The sequence below is a fragment of the Elephas maximus genome, chromosome 6 (assembly GCF_024166365.1).
Source record: "Elephas maximus indicus isolate mEleMax1 chromosome 6, mEleMax1 primary haplotype, whole genome shotgun sequence".
Taxonomy (NCBI): Eukaryota; Metazoa; Chordata; class Mammalia; order Proboscidea; family Elephantidae; genus Elephas; species Elephas maximus.
The window spans coordinates 15,943,116-15,964,555 of NC_064824.1; the positions used below are offsets into that span (position 1 = coordinate 15,943,116).

At 38.5% G+C, this 21,440-nt stretch overlaps 1 protein-coding gene across 2 annotated transcripts in view; it reads left to right on the forward strand.

The window, feature by feature from the left end:
• Positions 1 to 21,440, forward strand: part of UGGT1 (UDP-glucose glycoprotein glucosyltransferase 1) — a 135,789-nt gene that overhangs the window by 43,560 nt on the left and 70,789 nt on the right. For both annotated transcript variants that reach the window (XM_049889124.1, XM_049889125.1), the window contains exons 7-14: positions 317 to 413; positions 1,336 to 1,414; positions 4,963 to 5,063; positions 6,299 to 6,398; positions 7,721 to 7,781; positions 13,032 to 13,123; positions 14,428 to 14,578; positions 16,623 to 16,742. In XM_049889124.1, the coding sequence (XP_049745081.1) occupies positions 317 to 413; positions 1,336 to 1,414; positions 4,963 to 5,063; positions 6,299 to 6,398; positions 7,721 to 7,781; positions 13,032 to 13,123; positions 14,428 to 14,578; positions 16,623 to 16,742 (801 nt within the window). The remainder of the gene's footprint in view (positions 1 to 316; positions 414 to 1,335; positions 1,415 to 4,962; positions 5,064 to 6,298; positions 6,399 to 7,720; positions 7,782 to 13,031; positions 13,124 to 14,427; positions 14,579 to 16,622; positions 16,743 to 21,440) is intronic.

Consider the following 21,440-nt stretch of genomic DNA (forward strand, 5'->3'; position numbering starts at 1 on the left):
TTTTATAGGAAGAATAACATATAAACTTTGAATTGATATTTTTCCCCCATACAATCAATATTTAAATGCCAGGTAAGTGCACTTGTTATTATTGGCAGCTTGCTAAGTTGTTTGGAACTACAGAAATTCTTTCGGTGAATTGTCTTGGCCAGATGGTTATGTCTTCAAAAATACATATTCTAAGTTTTTGCAGTGTTTCAAAGTTTTTGGAGTCAGTAATCCTGGATGATGGCTAGTAGATGTAATATTAAAATGTCTGCAGCATGCCGTGTTGAAGAGCGATGTAGTAATGACAGAACACTTGCTGTGCTTACAGAGCCCTGGGAAGGAGCCTGTTTACCTCTCTGGCTATGGTGTGGAGTTGGCCATTAAGAGCACTGAGTACAAGGCCAAGGATGATACTCAGGTGAAAGGTGAATTTTAAAAATAAGACTAGTGTTTTTTTTCTTTTAAATATGAATTAAATGAGACTATATTCCCATAATGAAAAAATAGATTTTAGGGGTATGATCAACCTGTGTTTAAATTCTGGTTTTGTTCTATCTGAGTTGCATCACCTTAATGAAATTCTCTAGGTCCTAGTTTTTGTCTCTGTAAATATAGGTAATGATATTTCTCAAAGTTTTTGTAAGGAATAAATAAGATGTATAAATATTTAGTACACTTCCTGGCACAGAAAAGTTTGATAAATGGTAACTGTTATTGTTGCTGTTAAGTGGTTCACAAATAGATGTTAATTTCTGACTTCAGTGTGAAATCCTAACCTACCCTGTGTAGAATTAATAAAAATTTTGTGTCTTTATTAATTTGTACACTTGGAACTGTTTAATAGGGATACCTCCGGCTTAATACTCTAGGATTTTGGGTTATTTCACCCATAAGTTTTGTATGTACTCTTTTTATTTCCTCCTTAAAAAGATTGAAATTATCAGTTTGGGTGATAAAGTAAATGGAAGATAATCTAGTACCTCATCATTCAGTTTCTGTCAATAATTATATTTAGGATTAAATTGCCTAACTGAAAATTCTTCAGAATTTTGACTTTGAAAAATCTTTATTTCATAGTTTTTAAAGCTATTAATTTTGAAATTTTTGACATGAAATTTTCCGGAGTTTAGGGGAAAATTACATTCTTTATCCAGGAAAACAGGAAATATTAAAACGTTCATTCTGTTTTAAGAACTATTGCAAAATGTTAATTGGAGTAGTCAACATATTAAATATAATTACTGTTGCTTTTGATTTTTTTTTTAACATTTTAAAAATTTCATGAGGTTAGGAACATTTTTATTTTTAATCTCAGCAATTAGACGTGTATTCCCTGTGCTTTTATAGGAACTGAGGTAAATGCCACTGTGATAGGCGAAAATGATCCTATAGATGAAGTTCAAGGATTCCTCTTTGGAAAATTAAGGTATGTATATTGGCGCCCTGGTGGCACAGGGGTTAAGTGTGCAGCTGCTAACCAAAAGGTTGGCAGTTTGAACCCACCAGCCATTCCTTGGAAACTCTGTGGAGCAGTTCTACTCTGGGTTACTGTGAGTTGGGATTGACTGTAGGGTCCCTATGAGTTGGAATTGACTCCATGGCAACGGGTTTGGTTTTATTCTGTCTGTTTTGGGAAATGCCCTTATTCTCTTTAAATCTCCAGGTTTCTTCACATTCTTGGTATCATCTTTCTCACTACTGACTTAAACAGGTCTCCTCTGTGTACTTAATCTAAAATGAAGCGATTAGCACTTAGTTTGTGGTAAACCCAAAACCCATTCCAATCTAATTGATTCTGACTTATAGCGACCCTGTAGGATGGAGTAGAACTGCCCCCTAGGGTTACCAAGGTTGTAGTCTTCATGGAAACAGGCTGCCACATCTTTCTCCTGCAGGGTGGCAGGTCGGTTCAAACTACTGACCTTTCAGTTAACAGCTGAGTGCTTAAGCACTGTGCCACCAGGGCTCCTTAGTTTATAGTACAGTTTATCGTTTCCATTTATCCTGAAACATATTGAATGATACAGATACGGCTGCCTGCCTGTGGTTTAAATTGATTTCCTTTCCTGAGCCTCTCAGTTGATGGTATGTTACATGCCATTCACTGATTGGCACTTGGGAAAAATCAAATTGTTTCACTTAATTTTTCCTCAAAATCAAATATATTTTAAGTTAGAATTCATGGCTATTTGTCTATGTTAAACATAGTTGGAAGAAATGCAGAGGAAGTAGAATTTATACATGTTGAAGAACATTTTATTAGAATATGCTTTATGTGAAGGGACAGAAAATGTGTATTTGAAAAAGTATAAAAAGTATATATAAGTATGAAAAGTATAATTCTATAACCGCATTATGAAAGCATGAAAGAATTTTATAGCAGAACAATCTTAGCTGTCATTTTAAATGTTGCATTTATTTCTGTCATGGGTTAATAATTGTGAAGAGTCCCCCATTCTGAGTTACCTTGAAAACGAAGATTTTTTTTTTTTGAAGGAAAGGATCATATAAAATAGTATATGTGAGGATCAGTTCCATATTCTTGAGCTTTAACAACTGGCAGAGTGAAATGACTTAACTAAACTAACAGTTATTCACACAGGTAGCTTAGTTCATACTAAGTGACTGTTGACATGTTGAGTCCATGCTGTGTGTATGTACGTTTCTTTTTGTTTAACCTCAATTCTGGCCCTACTAACATGTAATCAGGTTCTGTTTTTATTTGACCTAGGTTTCCAGAATCATTTTTCATATTCATGTTTTTTGTTTTTTGGATAGCATTATGATTTATACATTTATAGCACAAAGGTATTATGTAGAATACTGAAGATGTTTTCCTTGTTTGTACATTTAAAAGTTATTTAGCTATCCAAAGTAATTGGACCATTTTTCGATACTTTTATCATGAGAGTTTTGTAGTGACTGATTGGAAATAAATCAGTTGGAAGATGAACGATCCAAGTAAATGTTTTACTTTCTGCATGTTGCATTTAAGAAATTTTTAGTTTATGAAAGCATTTAGAAGAAGAGAATTAATCTAGCCGTCTCTCTGTCTTGGTCTAAATGATGTATCTCTGCCTCTGATAACCTTTGTTTTACCAACTTTAAATGGTCCATCTTAATTGTATCCATTTAACTAAAGGATTTATGAGCATGTAGACTGAATAAAATTCGTTTTTGAATGGGCAGCAATGTATTTTCCAATTTTATTTAATTAATTTTTTAATCAATATTTTATTGTTTTTAGGGTAAAGGTTTACACTGCAAAGTAGGTTCCCATTTAACAGTTTCTACACAGATCATTCAGTAATATTGGTTATGTTTTTTAGAAATTTTATTTATTTTCTTGTTGAGAATATACACAGCAAGACATAAACCAATTCAGCAGTTTCTACAAGTACCATTTAGTGACATGGATTACGTTCTTTGAGTTGTGCAACCATTCTCACCCTCCTTTTCTGCATTGTTCCTTCTCCAATAACATAAATTCACTGCCCCCTACGGTACCTATCTAATCTTTCGAGTTGCTCTTATCAGTTTGAACCTATATACATAGTCCTTGAAAGATACTGGTTACATTTTTCATAATGTGTCATTATTCTCATTTATTCTGTTCTGGTTGTACTATTTCCTGTATTCTAGTTTCCCTGCCTCCTTGCCTTCTTATCTTCACTTTAGAATAATTTTTGACCGTTTGGTCTCCTACAGATGATTTCATTACTTAAGGTTGATGTTCTTTATTTTATGAGCCAATCTGTTGTTTCTCGACTGCCCTAATAAGAATGGATTTTTTAAGAGTTTGAATTTTTTCCCACATTTCTCTCCCGTTCTATAGGGATCCATCTATTGTGGCCCTGGTCAGAATGGTCAGTAGTGGTAGCCGGGCACCATCTAGTTCTTCTGTTTCAGGATAGATGAAGAGCTGTGGTTCGTGTCGATTATTAGTCCTGTAGACTCCTTTCTTCTCTGAGTTTTTGGTTTCCTTTCTTTTTGATCCAGATGAGTAGAGAACAATAGTTGTATTTTAGATGGCTGCTCGTAAGCTTTTAAGACCCCAGAAACTGCTTACCATGTTGGAATGTAGAATCTACCCTCTGTGAACTAAATTGTGCCAATTACTTGAGTTTTCCTATAAGACCATGTTTCTAACTTTTCAAATCCAGAGAACCAATCTTGCAAGATGTTTGGTTATGCCTAAGTAGTATTGGTATCTGTGTCGCCTCTTTGGTTTATTATATATATATATGAATATACATGCATGTACACACGTACCTGTATGACCATATGCCTGTAGATACTTCTGTGTACACATATTTGTACTCACATATTAATATGCTTATATACATATTTATGTAACCACACATATTTTTTGGTTGTTGGTGTTGATGCAAAATTATGTTTATCATACCCTTTATCAATGTGGACTTCTTAGTGACATTGTTCACCTCAGTCAGGCTGTAGGCACTTCGCCTACTTTTGATGCTGCCTTTCCCATCACCAGAAATAGCAAGTGTCTGCTCTCTCGGTAGTGCCTTCTGTTCCCCCATTCCAATTTCATTTTGAGAAATTTAAAAATTATAGAGAATAATACAGTATGTACTGATGTATTCACCACCCAGAGTTGATAGTTGCTCTTATACTTAAATGAAGCCTGCTTTTAATTAAGAAAAGAAAGCAGCAAAAGGCTCCAGATAAAGTTGCTGTCTCCTCTGTTCCCTACTCTCAGTCCCATCTCCCTGCCCACCGTACGGAACCACTGTATTGGTCACGAGTTCTTAGTCTGTAAATTTTATTTCTTAAAATTAACTTATACTTTGCTATATTAACTTATTTTTAAAGAAAAATAATTACACTTTATTTTTTATAGTGTAGACATTTTCCTAGGGTTGGAAGGGGAAAATCATGACAATAACTTCTGTCTAAGTATGGTCTAAGAAAGAAAAGGCACATGAAAGGACTGATTTCATCTTTCAGAGACCTGTACCCTGACTTGAAGGAACAGCTAAAAGAACTCAGAAAGCATCTTGTAGAGAGCACCAATGAAATGGCACCTTTAAAAGTCTGGCAATTGCAAGGTAATAAAAACCCAGAGAAATCACCTACATTTTAGTAACTTGTGATATTAAAAACATGGAAATTTTATTTTATATATTCACATAATTATAAGATACTAAAGATTTTAAAGATGTGGTTATTAATGACGATTTATCCTGGAAGAAAGTCCTTTTTAGATGAACATCAGTAATGTTAGGTAGAAGTAATATACACAGTTGTGTGCGACACCACTCTCTGTGTGACCACGCACGGAAACTTGTATTACTCAAAATGGTTTTGTCTTAGTTGTTATATTCCTATATGTGTACTATACTTCTATAATGTTCAAGGCATGTCAGTGTGTTAGGGTGTATGTGTACTTCTCTGTTTCAAAGAACTATGAAGTTTTTGTTCCCACAGCATAATTTACTGAAAGTCTTATGGCGATACTTCCCGACATATTGTAAATTCAAAAGAGAGAAAGGGCTTGGACTTGATTTAGTCTGAGCTAAGTGTGTTAGTGTGAGGCATTGGTGGTTCAGTGCTGGACTTTCCACCTTCCATGCCGGAGGCTCTGGTTCGATTCCTGGCCAGTGTACCCCACGCACCACTCCCTGTCTGTCATTGTAGGTGTGCATGTTGCTTTGATGCAGAACAGGTTTCAGCAGAGCTTTTGGACTGAGATGGTCTAGGAAGAAAGGCCTAGCGATCTACTTCTGAAAATCAGTCAGTGGGAACCCTATTGATCACAATGAACCTGATCCGCCACCAATCGTGGCTATGGTGCAGGACTTGGCAGCATTTTGTTCCATTGTGTGTTGGGTCACCATGAGTCGGGGGGCTGACTTGATAGCAGCTGACAACAAGAAGTGTGTTAGTATGTGACCTAATGTTTTAAACAGGTAGATTGAGGAACTGCTATAATATACACTTTTAGGAAACTGAAGTAAATACAAACTGAAATTAAACCCAGGTCACCCTTTCTAATGGTTGCATTCTAAGGCATTCTTAATTACTGGGAATATAACCTGTTGCCATAGAGTGGATTTCAACTCATAGCACCCTTTAGGACAGAGGAGAACTGCCCCATAGGGTTTCCAAAGAGGGGCTGGAGGATTCGAGCTACCAACATTTTGTTTAGCAGCCGAACTATTAACCACTATGCTACCAGGGCTCCACTGAGAAAATAGTGAGAAATAAATGTGTGGGTTTTTTTTTTTCCACCTCTCATTGCATTAGATTAACACACTTTAAATTATATTCAACATCGTTGCAGATCTCAGTTTCCAGACTGCTGCCCGAATCCTGGCTGCTCCTGTTGAGCTGGCTTTGGTGGTTATGAAGGATCTTAGTCAAAATTTCCCGACTAAAGCCAGGTAATAATGAGTAGTTCTTCTTAACATAGTACCCAATCATGTTCATTTTTACATGCAAAATGAGGTAATTAAAATATGAAAATAGTTAGAAAAGTCAAGTTCTGTATTGCTATCACCACTGCCACCACTACTAATAGGACTGCCTTTATGAGGAGAACACCAGGCTGTGTGTTATGTGAGGTAAGAGAGAGAGACCGAGATTGTGCTTTGGCCCTGCCACTTACTGGTTGTGTGACCTTTGCAATGAACTACCTCTCTTATCCTAACTTTCATCAACAAAAAAGTGCGGGATTGGATGAGTTAATAAAATACATGTACTTGTAACTGATCTGGAGTCTAGCACAGACTGTAATTTTTTCTTTATGAAGGGTTTCATGTCCATCTTATTTAATCTTGAGGAAGAAACTGAGAGTCACAGGCTAAGTGGCTTGTTCCTGGTGACAGAATAAATGTTGAATGCAGGTTTTCTGACATTGCTTTCAACTGTATAATGTTGCCCTACGAGGAAAAATTGTTTTAAAAGTCAAATTTTTAGAAACTGATGACTTAATTGGTTGCCATTCTTTTTCTTGAGTCACGGAAGTGTTTGGACTTCTGATATGAGATTTTTGTAAATAAATCATTTGATCGTTTATTAGTCTTTAAGTGTAAGTCTTAGATAGGATTTATAACTCTGAGTTATATAGTAAATTCTCATTTAGTCCATTGTGCTACTTGAAAAGATGTATGTGGAGAATTTCACCTCCACCTTGAGTGATTAAATGGGATGAATAGCCTGCTGGTTTAGTTTATTTAAGATGATCTTTTGACCTGTGGGCATTAGAGACCGTTCACAGGATTAGGGTTTCATATATTAAACTGAGAACTTGAAAGCAGCTGTACTTGCTTTAAAATGCTGTTATTATGGCCAGTTTTCTTGTGGAGTTATGTCTTACAGTAATGAAAAAATATGCACATCTTCCAAAAACCAAACCTAACCCAGTGCCGTCGAGTCGATACCGACTCATAGCGACCCTATAGGACAGAGTAGAACTGCCCCGTAGAGTTTCCAAGGAGCACCTGGTGGATTTGAACTGCCAACCCTTTGGTTAGCAGCCATAGCACTGAACCATTACACCAACAGGGTTTCCATGCACATCTTAAAAAAAAAAAAAAAAATGCACGTCTTAGAGAGGGGAAATATATTTATTGATTTTTAAAGGCTTAAGGTTTTTTTCCACTTAGTTTTTGTTGAGCAATGTGATGTTTCACACTTAAATATAGGGAAATTGAAGGGCATTTATATCAGATGTTAAACACTTAGAATGTTTTTATTCCCTTAGAGCAATAATGAAAACGGCTGTGAGTTCAGAACTAAGAACTGAAGTGGAAGAGAATCAGAAGGTAATAACCAATGGAGAAAACGGGACTTTTTGTTTTGTGTTGTATCAGGACGAGGAAATCTGAGTTAAATCAGCGACCTTTAACAATGTTACTCTCATTTTATCAAAGGTGGTGAAATTTGGATTGATTTCTGTCATCTTTGTTACAGTTTTAGTTTTTACCAGAGTTGAATATGGCTATAATTTAGAGTCACCTGGTGTTACCGGGTCGGTTAGAAGAGCTGCAGCAGCCCTGCCCCGTCATGGCTCACCCACTACCATGGCCCTGTCCAGGGGCCACCACTTTCAGCTCCTAGCTGACTGTTTCGATGTTTACCACCAGACTTCAGCATGCTTACATTGGTGCTCTATCTTCAGTTTCAGGCCTTGTAAATTGGCCTCTTACTTTGAGGATGAGGCTTCACTTTTTCACCAGCCCACCCCCACATTCCGCCAGCACTCCTGTAGGCACTTTTCCCATCTCTCATCTTCCCAAGGTTTTTATGTTGTGATTTTACATAGAGATAAACATTGCATTATTACGACATGTAAAGCCATTTACAGCTAGTCACGTAACGATTCCTTTCATGCTCAGCTTTTTGTTTTCCCTGAACTTAATAATTATCTTATATTTCACTTGCATTATCTGTAACTCAGCCTCAGATTTCCCTGTGATTATCAGAATACCTCTCAAGATATTCAGATGTGTCAGGGATTCTGTCACTTTCTGATGTGTTCTGATCTGTACTGGCTGCCCTTTGTGCCTAGTGTATACAGTCACCCTGGGCCTTCCTTTATGCTAATGCACACCAGTCACCCTGGGCCCTGCTTTATCCTAGTGTATACAGTCACCCTGAGGCCTTCCTTTATCCTAGTGTATACAGTCACCCTGGGCCTTCCTTTATACTAATGTATACAGTCACCCTGGGCCTTCCTTTATCCTAGTGTATACAGTCACCCTGGGCCCTCCTTTATCCTAGTGTATACAGTCACCCTGGGGCCTTCCTTTATCCTAGTGTATACAGTCACCCTGGGGCCTTCATACACAAGTGTATACAGTCATCCTGGGGCCTTCCTTTATACTAATGTACACAGTCACCCTGGGCCTTCCTTTATCCTAGTGTATACAGTCACCCTGGGCCCTCCTTTATCCTAGTGTGTACAGTCCCCTGGGCCTTCCTTTATGCTAATGCATACCAGTCACCCTGGGCCCTCCTTTATCCTAGTGTATACAGTCACCCTGGGCCTTCCTTTATCTTAGTGTATACAGTCACCCTGGGCCTTCCTTTATAATAATGTATACAGTCACCCTGGGCTTTCCTTTATGCTAATGCACACCAATCACCCTGGGCCCTCCTTTATCCTAGTATATACAGTTACCCTGGGGCCTTCCTTTATACTAATGTATACAGTCACCCTGGGCCTTCCTTTATCCTAGTGTATACCAGTCACCCTGGGCCTTCCTTTATCCCAGTGTATACAGTCATCCTGGGGCCTCCATTTGTGCTTAGTGTATACCAGTCACCAAACCAAACCAGAAACCAAACCCACTGTTGTCGAGTCAATTCCGACTCAGAATGACCCCCTAGGACAGGATAGAGCTTACCCATAGGGTTACCAGGGCTGTAAATCTTTAATGAAGCAGACTGCCGACCTTTTGGTTAGCAGCCCAGTGCTTTAACCACTGTGCTACCAGGGCTTGTTGGTAGGCCCTTTAAATCTAGAAAATCATGTTTTTCAGTATGGGGCTGTTTTCTTGAACTATTTCTTTAAATATCTTACCTCTTCTTTTTTCTTTTTTTTCCTGGAAATATTTTTTTAGATGTTATACCTCGACTAGTCTAGACTAGTCCTGTAAATTAAAAAAAAATCTTTTCTCTCTTGTTTTCCACTTATTTCATCTTTTTGCTTTACTTTGAGAGGATTCTCAATCCCTTTTGATTGTCAAAGTTTTAATTTTCAAAGGTTTTCTTGTTCTCAGATTCTTCTTTTTATGGTATCTTCTTTCTGTTTCTCTTATTGCTCTGAAAATATCAATGGTGTGTGTGTTTTCTTGTCTCTTAAATGGCCTTTTAGTTTGTCTTGGTCTCTTTAATGTTAGATGCTTTCCTCAGGCGTCAGGTTGTCCTTGGCCAGCTACTCATTTAAGAGCGAGGCCCTGAAAGGCTGATTGGAGGGCATCCTGGTATGGCTGGCCGGCCGTTTCTAAGTAACTCCGTTGACAGCATTCTTAAGCCTTCCCGCTAGGGTTGGTCAGAGCCCCCATTCTGCCTGCAGGGTGAAGTCTGACTACCAGAGTTGAAGAAGCCCAGCGGGGCAGAGCATGTGGTCACTTCCAGTTAGCCCTCCTCTTTTTAGTATTCTTGCCTTCAGTCTCAAAAAGAGACTGGGACAGTTGTACTCTGTCCTATAGGGTTGCTATGAGTCAGAATCGACTTGACAGCACTGGGTTGGTGGGCCCTCAGTCTGCTCAGTTTCCCACAGTCCACAGGTTCCGCTCTGCTCTTTGTGGGGAATGAGCCTCCAGTTTTTCTGGAGTGGATGGTGTGGGGGAGGGCAGTCACCTTGCTGTGTGACATTGGCAGGGGCTCTGGGGCTCTAGCTGTTACCTTAAAAAGATGTCAAGTCACTGGCCTGGTTTGTAGCCTAATATCCACCCCCCTTGACATGGGTCCCTTCTGCTGTCAATTCCTGAGCCTTTTGGCGAGCTACACAGAGTAAGTTGGGTTTCTTGTTGGCTTTTCCACCTTACTGGCCTGCTGTTTAGCTTTCTCTGCCTGCCAGTGCAGTCACCACTCACCTATCTGCTTTCCAGCTTCCACAGTTTGTTACTTTTTTTCTCCTTTTTGTCTGCTCTCTTTGTCCTTGTGGATTTATTACAAAAAAAAAAAAAATCACCTTACTGACATTTTATTGGGGTTTCTGGGGGGAAAGAAAATAAATGCTTGTGTTCAATCCACAGTCTTCACCCCAGATTTTCTTAATCTTTATGCATAAAATATTAGTTAATTAAGTAGATCAAAGGAGTAAGTAAACTGAATATTTACTAAATTAGGAAAAAAAACCTAATTGAAAGGCTTTATTTTTAACTTCCCGGATAATAATATCAAACATTTTAGGGCTTTTACCTCTCAAGAAGTTTAAAATGAAGGCAAAACATTCGATTGTGCAGGCCGTATTAGTACCTCCTGGATTTTAATCTGAGCTGAAAGATTTTTTTTTGGGGGGGGTAAAATATTAAAGTATAAAATAACAGCAGAAAGTATACAGATCCTAAATATTTAATGTGATAATATCTCACAAAATTTTACAAGTCTTCAGACCCAGGAGTAGATAGATGTACACTCTGTTTCCGGCTCAGAGGCAGTGCTGTCTTGGAGGAAGGTGCTCTACATTCTTGCTCATGAGGAGGCACAGGGCTCTCCGCCTTTCCCTCCTCTTGCTCCTCATTTCATCCAACAAGACAAAGAAGCCATAACTATAGCTTCGCCATCACCGTCTTTTTCCTTCTGAATTGTGACCAAAAAAAAAAAAAAATACACACACATTTATACATAAGTATACATATATATAAAACAAAACATTTGCCAGTTTAACAATTTTACATGTGTAATTCAGTGACATTGATTATGTTGATCATGCTATGCGACTGTCTCTACTGTCCTTTTCCAAATTATTCTCCCACCGTTAAGAGAAGCTCAGTGACCCCTAAACAGTGACTCCCCATTTATCCCCTCCTTTTTTAAAAGAAACAGTTATTGTCACTTATTCATCAAAACTTTCCTGCACTATTGGATGCCAAGGTTTATTTCTGTCGGTCCACTGACCACTGGGGAGTGAAGGGAGCCCAGCAACCCCTGTGTGCCTTCCCCCAGCCCTGGGCTACTAAGGGGTTAAGTTCTGTCCCTGGAGTCTGATTGATTTCTTTCCCTCTGTACTGTGTGGGTTAGTTCCCTGTGGTACACAATCTATTTCCTTTGAGAGAAAAGAATAGAAAGGATGTGATGCACAGAAGATAGAACATGTAGTCAGAGCAGCGCTCCCCTTGGGTCAGCTACGTCTCGGGCTGTAGGGGCTGCACAGTTCGTCTGTGTCAGGGCTGCCTACTGTCATAGGCCAGTCCTGGAAGGCTGTCCTCAGCTCAGCAACTCCATGTTTCTTGGAGTGCCTTAATTTGAAGGATTAAGGGAGTGTGGGATTTTGAAGTTCCTTTAGGTTAGCTCCCTAATAAGCTTATGCAGCTATTACCTGGAACAAGTGAGCAGCAATTTAAGAAGATTCCACAGAGACTTGACATCTGGACAGACAGGAGGATCTCAGTGTGGACTTGATTATAGATGGCTGGCTTCCTTCTATCTTTGGTATTAAGGGTGTAAATAAGTTTCTTTGGCTATGAGGGACTTCCTTTCTTACTAAGGCAAAGAACTCATAATGTCTTATTCCACTGATATGCGGCCAAAAGGAAAAATGCTAGCTTCAGTTTCTTGCAGGCAGTTCAGAGAGGTATTATTGGAAAAGGAGACAGAAAGAGTAAAAATATTCTACAGTATCACAGGACAGAAGGAAACAGATTATTTTTTTGTTAAATATGAATAAAATATAATAAGAATAAAAGAAAAATATGAATAGTACCTGTTTAATTAGTTCTATTGAATTTGTGAAGTCCCTGGGTGGTACAAATGGTTAACACACTTGACTGCTAAATGAAAGGCTGGTGGTCCAAGTTCACCCAGAGGCCCCTTGGAAGAAAGGCCTGGTGACCTACTTCTGGCAAATCAGCCATTGGGAACCCTGTGGAGCACAGCTCTACTCTGACAGTAAATAAGAAGATGTCAAGGTTCACACATGTAATAGAGCCCTGAAATGCAGACATTTTTCTTTTTTTTTAAATTCTTGTACTTTAGATGAAGGTTTACAGAACAAACTAGTTTCTTTTTAAACAGTACACGTATTATTTTGTGTCATTGATTACCAATTCCCCCATATGTCAACACTCTCCCTTCTGGACCTTGGGTTCCTAATCACCAGTTGTCCTGTCTCCTCCTGCCTTTTGGCCCTTGCCTCAGGCCTGGCGTACCCCCTTAGTCTCATCTTGCTTTATGGGCCTATCCAATTCCCGGCTAAGGGGTGAACCTCAGGAGTGACTTCCTTACTGAGCTAAAAGCGTGTCCGGGGGCCGTGCTCTTGGGGTTTCTCCAGTCTCTGTCAGCACTGACATTCTTCTGTTGCACATTCTTTTACTGCTCCCTAATAATTTTTTAAACTCTTGTAGTATTTCAAAGGAACTTTAGGATTACAGCCTGGAGATTCAGCTCTGTTCATCAATGGACTTCACGTTGATTTAGATACGCAGGACATATTCAGGTATGGATCATATGTGATGTGCTGAGACTGTCATTCCTCCACTCTGCGACATGATGGCTTTTCAAAGCCTGGTGGCTTGTCAAACCCCAGGGAGTGCACGTAGGTGACGTAATGGGCAGTAGATGTGCTGCCCCTGTGTCCCAGTGCTGTGTACATTAAAGGCTAAGGATGCCGCTTTAAAGCCATGGTTTTCTTTTAACCAAAGAAATGTAGAAAAGATCAGGTTCTTTGCTTCTGGGGAAAGTGTGAAGCAGGTTCATAGCAGAAAGTGCTGTGGTGTCTCAGAAGATGTTCTGTCTTAAATATACCATTTGAATATCTCCTTTTTTGCTTTCATTATTAAAATGTGATTCAGGATTAAATAGGTCTAAATGGTCCTCATGACTTTTGGGGGAGTTTGGGCAGTCAGATAGAATTCAGATATTATCTTTGGAATTAAAATTGACACAGTTACTTCATAATATTACAAACAAAGCTATTGCCGATGCTTCAGGAGAAGCGGTTTCCACAGTAAGATATCTTCACATTAATTGCTTTAATTAAGCTTTTATGTGAACTTACAACATTATAGCAGTAGTAATAAATTAGTAAAATGGATGTGGATACTTTAAAAGATTGCCCATATCTGTTTTTGATTGATCGATTTAACATATATATATGTTTATTTTTAGAATGTTACAGCTGAGTACTTGCTAGCTGTAAACAGTTTTAAATAATACAGAAATAAAAGAACTAAAAAGTAAAGTCTCAGTCCCATGTCCTTTTTCCATCCCCCTCCTCATTTTCTTCACTTCTTCTGCAGACTTCCCAATTTGGTGTGCATTCTTCCAGCCCTTTTCTTGCAGTCGTGTGTGTGTGTGTGTGTGTGTGCGCTCGTGTGTACTGGTGTTGATACTGACAGTAAATGTACAGGGTGGCTTTTTGTAAAGCTTTATTTTGAGATAGTTATAGATTCACATGCAGTTGTAAGTAATGCAGGGAGATGAATGTCGTGTTTTTAAAACCATGCAGTGTGAAGTATAGATTTAGGGTTATTTCATTCTCAAATCGTGTGTATAGACGTAGAGGTAATTATACATATTGACAAGTATAAATAAATATGATCCAGGTAGGCAGTCCTCATCTGCCTTGTTCTGCATACTTTGACAAGATGAAGGAAGAAGGTTGCCGTGCTTTGGCTTTTGAACTAGTCTGATAGGGCACTGAGTTTGAACTGGCAGTGTTTTTCATGGTGAGGATCATAGCATGGACATGTTTTTAAAAGCTTTTTTTTTTTTATTACTATTAATATATATTCTTTTCAGTTTATCTGATGTATTGAGGAATGAAGCGCGAGTAATGGAAGGTCTGCACAGATTGGGAATAGAAGGCCCTTCTCTGCATAATGTTTTGAAGCTGAACATCCAGCCCTCTGAGGCTGACTATGCGGTGGACATCAGGAGTCCTGCCATCTCAGTGAGTATTCTTTTCGTGGCCAGCAGGCATCCGTCCAGGTTTCTGTGTTATGCTCTTCTAGTTTGTCTTTTAGGAGAGGTAAATTATTGCCACCATCTCTTGTTGGCATGAAACATGCAACCCTTGGTTATATGGAGCTAAGTGTGTATAATAAAGTGGCTCCTAGATGCTTACGAGAGCTGAGTTGTGGTGGCTAACATGGTTAAGGCATTGATGTTGCCTCTTCAGCACATCCCTGGGGTTCAGCTGAGAGTCTCCTGGGAAGGAGTATTTAATTTGTATTTTCTCATTTGCATACAGGTTTTGTGTGATTAAGTTATAAAAAGGGTAATTTAAAACTATTAAAAATGTCAGTTTTGAATTTTGAGATTTGAAGGATTTATAGAGGTTATTACCTGACACGATCTCTCTGAGTCTTAGTCTCCTCATCTGTAGAGGAGAATATGGGGAATAGAGCTCTCTGGAGGTGAGGTGTAAATTAGATACACGCTAGAGGTGTGCCTGTCACACTGTGGGCACTCAAGACTTTTTCTCCTGGTTTCCGAGTTCTGTACTACATTTTCTGTGGAGAAATTTTTTTTGGAAAAGACAAGTCACGTAGAGCATAGATGACCATTACTTGAGTTCCAGCTTGTTGATGTAACTGTTGTTTTGATGACTACTGACATGCCATTTGTTTTTCTGGTCAAAATATTTTCATTATTAAGAGTAAAGAGATTAGTATAGTTAACAACCGCGTGACTGGCCATTCATACTTATTACATGTGAGCATTTAATCATTTAATGCCAGATCTTTTGTTTTCTTGGAAGAAAACAAATAATTCAGTTGAATCCTTTCTTATATTCCTTCCCAATTACACCCCTCTCCTCCCTGCAGGTAATTTTTCTTCTGAAGTTGGCATGCGTTATACTTTTCCTTATTTCATGCTTTTATTCCCTAAAGGTACCCATAAACAAATTAAAAATTGTTTTGTATACTTTCAAAATTTGAATAAATTCCATATCCTTCATGAACTTTCTTTTTTCATGCATCATTTTTTTCAAGACTTGAACAGGTTGATATATATAGTTTATATGCACATATATTTTATAGTATGGGTGGTGCAAACAGTTAAGGACTTGACTACTAGCTGCAAGGTTGGTGGTTCAACCCTGCCCTTTTTATACAAATGATGCATACTGTATTATACTTCTTCTTCTTTCCACTTAACACCGTATCACAGAAATCATTCCCCATCAGTGTACAAGTTCAGCATTGTGTCCTATGGTTGTGTGCTTTTCTGTTTGAACCTCTTGTTATTCATTTTAATGCGTAATAGTTCCTTTCATGAATATACCACAGTTTATGCATCCATTTTTTATCGGTGGACGTTAAGTTGTTTCTGATTTTTTTGCAGTTACAATAAGCAGTGCTGTAATGGCTCTTTTGCACGTCTCCTTGTGCATATGTGTAAGAATTTATGGGGGTAGATACCTAGAACTGGAGTGCATGGCACCTCCAGCTTTATTAGGTCTTGTATTGTAAAGTGATGGTTCCGGTCACCAGCGTTGGCTGAGAGTTCCCATTGCTTTATACCTGCCTATTCTGGGATACTGACAGATGTTTTGACTTTTGTCAGTTTAATGAATATGAAGTATTGTGGTTTTAGTTTTCACATTTCCCAGATTACTAATGAGGGTATAAATCTTGCCTTTGGTTGATTGCCCTTTTGGGATTTTTCTGTAAATTTCTTAGTCATATTCTTAGCCCATTTTCCTGATGAGTTGCTCATCTTTTATTATTGATGTGTTAGATTTCTGTATGCATTGTGGGCACCAGTCATTTAGTGGTTTTACTAGGTTGCAAATATCTTCTATTCTGGCTTGTCCTTTAGATACTCATTTTTTTTCTTGATCTTCATATCCTAAATTCTCTATCGTAAGATTTTGAAAAGTTTTTTCTTATGTAATTCTTTTAAAATAATTGAGACTTTTTGTTATTACTGCAAATTTCACTAGCTGTAACTTAAAGGTATGCACCATGTTGTGTTTGCTTTTTCCGTAGTGGATTAACAATCTGGAGGTCGATAGCAGGTACAATTCATGGCCTTCTAGTCTACAGGAGTTGCTTCGACCCACCTTTCCTGGTGTTATCAGGCAGATCAGGAAAAACTTACATAACATGGTAAGTAAAAATTTATTTTTTAATTGTGTTTTAGGTGAAAGTTTACAGTGCAAATTAGTTTCTCATTCAAAAATTTATACACAGATTGTTTTGTGACATTGGTTGTAATTCCCACAATGTGTTAGTACTCTCCCCCTTTCCATCCCAGTTTCTGCGTGCCCATTTGTCTAGTTTTCCTGTCCCTTCCTGCCTTCTTGTCTTTGTTTGTGAGAAGGTGCTGTCCATTTGGTCCCATATACTTGACTGAACTAAGAAGCACATTCCTAACATGTGTTACTGTTTGTTTTATAGGCCTGTCTAATCTTTGGCTGAAAAGTGAACTTTAGGAGTGACTTTAATTCTGAGTTAGCAAGGTGTCTCGGAGCATAGCCTCAGGGGTTCCTCAAATATCGGTCAGACCAGCAAGTCTGGTCGTCTATGAATTTGAATTTTGTTCTGCATTTTTTTCCCACTCTGTCTGGGACACTCTATTGTGATCCCCGTCAGAGCAAGTGGGGGTGATAGCCGGGCACCATCTAGTTCTTCTGGGCTCAGGCTGGTGGAGGCTGTGGTTCATGTGGTCTGTTAGTCCTTTGGACTAATATTTTTCTTGTCTTTGGTTTTCTCGATTCTCTTTTGCTCTGGACAAGATGGGACCAATAGATGTATCTTAGATGACTGCTTGCAAGCTTTTATGACCGCAGATACTACTCATCAAAGTAGGATGTACAGCATTTTCTTTATGAACTGTGTTATGCCAGTTGACTTAGATGTCTCCTGAGACCGAGGTCCCCAGCTCTCAGCCCCACTAACTTGGTCCTTCAGAGTGTTTGGATGTGTCTAGGAAGATTCTGTGACTTTGCTTTGGTCAAGTTGTGCTGACTTCTGCAATATGTGTGTTGTTTTTCCCTTCACCAAAGTTAACACTTGTCTACTCTCTGGTTAGTGATTCCCCCTCCACCCCATCCCCTTGTAACCATCAAAGATTGTTTTTTTTTCCTATGTATAAAACCTTTTCTTGGGTTTTTATAATGGTGGTCTCATATAGTATTTGTCCTTTTGTGCTTGATTTATTTCACTCAGCGTAATGCCCTCCAGATTCATCCATATTGTGAGGTGTTTTGTGGATTCGTCATTGTTGTTTTATGTTGCATAGTATTCCATTGTGTGTGTGTACCATAATTAGTTTATGCATTCATCTGTTGATGGGCATGTAGGTTGTTTCCATCTTTTTATTATTATGAATAATATGGCAATGAACATGGGTATGCATATGTCTATTCCTGTAACGGCTCTTATTTCTCTGGAATATATTCCTAGAAGTGAGATTACTGGATCTTATGGTATTTCTATTTTTAGCTATTTAAGGAAGCCTCACATTGTTTTCCATAGTGGTTGTACCATTTTACATTCCTACCAGCAGTTCATAAGAGTTTCATCCTCCTTGCAACTTCCCCAGTGTTTGTTATTTTCTGTTTTTTTTAATTAGTGCCAGTAATGTCTGGGTGAGAGGGTATTTCATTATAGTTTGGATTTGCATTTCTCTAATGGTTAGTGATCGAGAACATTTCCTCATGTGTCTGATAAGCCACCTGAATGTCTTCTTTGGTGAAGTGTCTGTTCCTATCCTTTGCCCATTTTTTAATTGAATTGTCTTTTTGTTGTTAAGGTGTTGAAGTACCTTATAGATTTTAGAGATTAGACCCTCGTTGGATATGTTGTAGCCAAACATTTTTCCCAGTCTATAGGTTCTCTTTTTACTCATGAAGTCTTTTGATGAGCATAAGTGTTTAATTTTTCGGAGCTCCCAGTTATCTAGTTTGTCTTCTGGGGTTCATGTATTGTTAGTTATGGTTTATATTCTCTTTATGCCATGTACTAGGGCCCCTAACGTTGTCCCTATTTTTGATTCCATGATCTTTATGGTTTTAGGTTTTATATTTAGGTCTTTGATCCACTTTGAGTTAGCTTTTGTGTATGGTGTGAGGTATATGGATCCTGTTTCATTTTTTTAACAAATGGACATCCAGTTTTGCCAGCAGTGTATATTCAAAAGACGGTCTTTTATTTAATGGACTTTGGGCCTTTGTCAAAGATCAGGTGACTGTAGGTAGCTGGTTTTACAGCTGGGTTATCAATTCTGTTCCATAGGCCTATGTGTCTGTTGTTGTACCTGTACCAGGCTGATTTGACTACCGCGGCTGTATAGTAGGTTCTGAGATCAGGAAGTAAGTATAAGGCCTCCTGTTTTTCTCCTTTTCTTCAGTAATGCTTTGCTTATCTGGGGCCTCTTTCCTTTCCACATAAATTTGGTAATTAGTTTTCCATCTTGTTAAAGAATGCTGTTGGTATTTGGATCGGGATTACATTATAATGTAGATGACTGGGTTGAATTGGCATCTTCATAATGCTGAGTCTTCCTATCCATGAGTATAATATGTTTTTCCACTTATGTAGGTCTCTTTTGGTTTCTTTCAATAGCGTTTTGTAGTTTTCTTTGTGTAGATGAAACTTCTTGTTGTCTGGCCATGGACTCTGTTTCTTTGTGTAGGTGAAACTTCTTATTCTCTGGCCATGGACTCTGTTTCTTCGTTGTCTTCTGCCCTACCTTTTAGTCATATCTAGAATATTCACTTAATTCATTTATTAGGTGCTTCCTGGCACCACTAGAGAATGGTCTTTTTCTAGCTCCATATTTAAACTTTTATAATGAAGGCGTTTGGGAGGGAATTCATGGGTTTTAGGGCTGTGAGAAGTTACAGCATACAGAAGAAAATGCCCTTGGTCCTCACTGTGAAGGTTTAAATGGCTGTTTTTGTTTTAAGGTGAATGTTCTATATTTTACTCAAAAAATGCATATTGCTATAATCCCTTAAGTTTAGTAATTCATAGTAAGTAGCAGTAACCAGTACGTGAAAGAGTCCCTGGGTGTGCAAACGGTTAATGTTCTCGGCTGCTAACTAAAGGTTGGAGGTTTGAGTCTACCCGTAGGTGCCTTGGGAGAGAGGTCTGGTGATCTACTTCTAAAAAATCAGTCCTTGAAAGCCCTATGTAAGCAGCTGCTGAGGCTTTGTATGTACAACCAGACATCTTATTTGACTCCTAGATTTGGATATGGTTTCTTGGTTTAGAGGTTTAGGTTCATGGGACAACCCAATTAACTGGCCTAATTTCGTTTTTAGTGCTTCTGTTCTACCTCCTAGTTCATTGTGCAGTGCTGGGGTCTTAAAAGCTTGCTGGCAGCCATCCAAGGCGCAACAATTGGTTGCTGTTTGCCTGGAGCAGTAGAGGAAGAAGGAGAGCCAGGAGTTGGAGGAAGAAATGGAATGTGTGGCAACAGCTGCCCCCTTTGCCATGAAACTAGAAGAACTGGATGATGCCAGGCTACTACTACTAAACATTTTAAGTGAAGATTCTATAGAAGAATCTTGACCAAAAGGGGGAAAATGCAGAACAGAATTTAAAATGCTCATGGACTCCAGGCTTTCTGGAGCTAGGGAGGCCAGATAAACCCCTGAAACTGTTGCCCTCAGATGACCTTTAAACTTTAAGTCAAAAATATCCCCTGAAGTCTTCTTAAAATCAGACAGTAGTTTAGCTTAACTAATAAAGAATGCCTGCCTTGAGCATTATGTTCTTTTAAGATCTATCTGTGTGGGATCAAATTGACAACAGCACCTTGAAAGATCAGATAGGAAACCTAGGGGGCAGTGAGTTTATGTTAATGGGGAGGAACAGCTCAGCAAAGTACAGTGAGAATGGTTGCACAACTTGAAGAATGTTATCAGTGTCACTGAATTGTACATGTAGAAACTGTTGAATTGGTGTACGTTGTGTTATGTATATTCTGAACAACCACAAAAATAAAAATAAATTATTTAAAAAAAAATTCTGTGGCACATAGTTCTCCTTTGATACACACAGGATTACATGAGTTGGAATTGACAGCAAATGGTTTAAGTGGAGTTTTGCCAACTTTTAACTTGCTTTTTATTTTACTGTTAAAGAGAGAGAAGAGGGTTCTTAGTTTGTCCTCAAGTTGTTTTTTTTTTTTACAGTTCCTTGTCATTTCTTTCTCTTTTCTCACATAACTACTAAAGAAATAGGTGGCAAGTTAGTGCCAAGGTCTGCTTCCTCAGCATATGCAGGGCAGACTCTATCCTCTGTACTGTTCTCATTTCAGTCTCATTTTGTTACCGTCTTTCTGGATTTTGATAAGTGAGATAATATGTGTAAATTGCTTAAGATGAAATAAGTGCTTAATAAGTGAGAAACAAACAAAAAACTCGTTGCCATCAAGTCGCCTCCAACTCATAGCCGCCCTATAGGACAGAGTAGAACTGTCCTGTAGGGTTTCCAAGGAGAAGCTGATGGGTTTGAACTGCCGACCTTTTGCTTAGCAGCCTGAGCTCTTAACCACTGTGCCCCCAGAGCTCCAAGGCAGTTCTGCTCTGTCATGTGAGGTCATTAGGAGTCAGAGTCGACTTCACAGCAATGGGTTTTTGGTTTTTTTGTAATAAATGATAAATAGTTATTATTTATTATTGGTCCTCACATCTGGGCCAATGAGCAACATCATGATAAACGGAAAAAAGATTGAAGTTGTCAAGGATTTCATTTTACTTGGTCCACTATCAACAGCCATGGAAGCAGCAGTCAGGAAATCAAACCATGCATTGCATTGGGCAAATCTGCTGCAAAAGATCTCTTTAAAGTGTT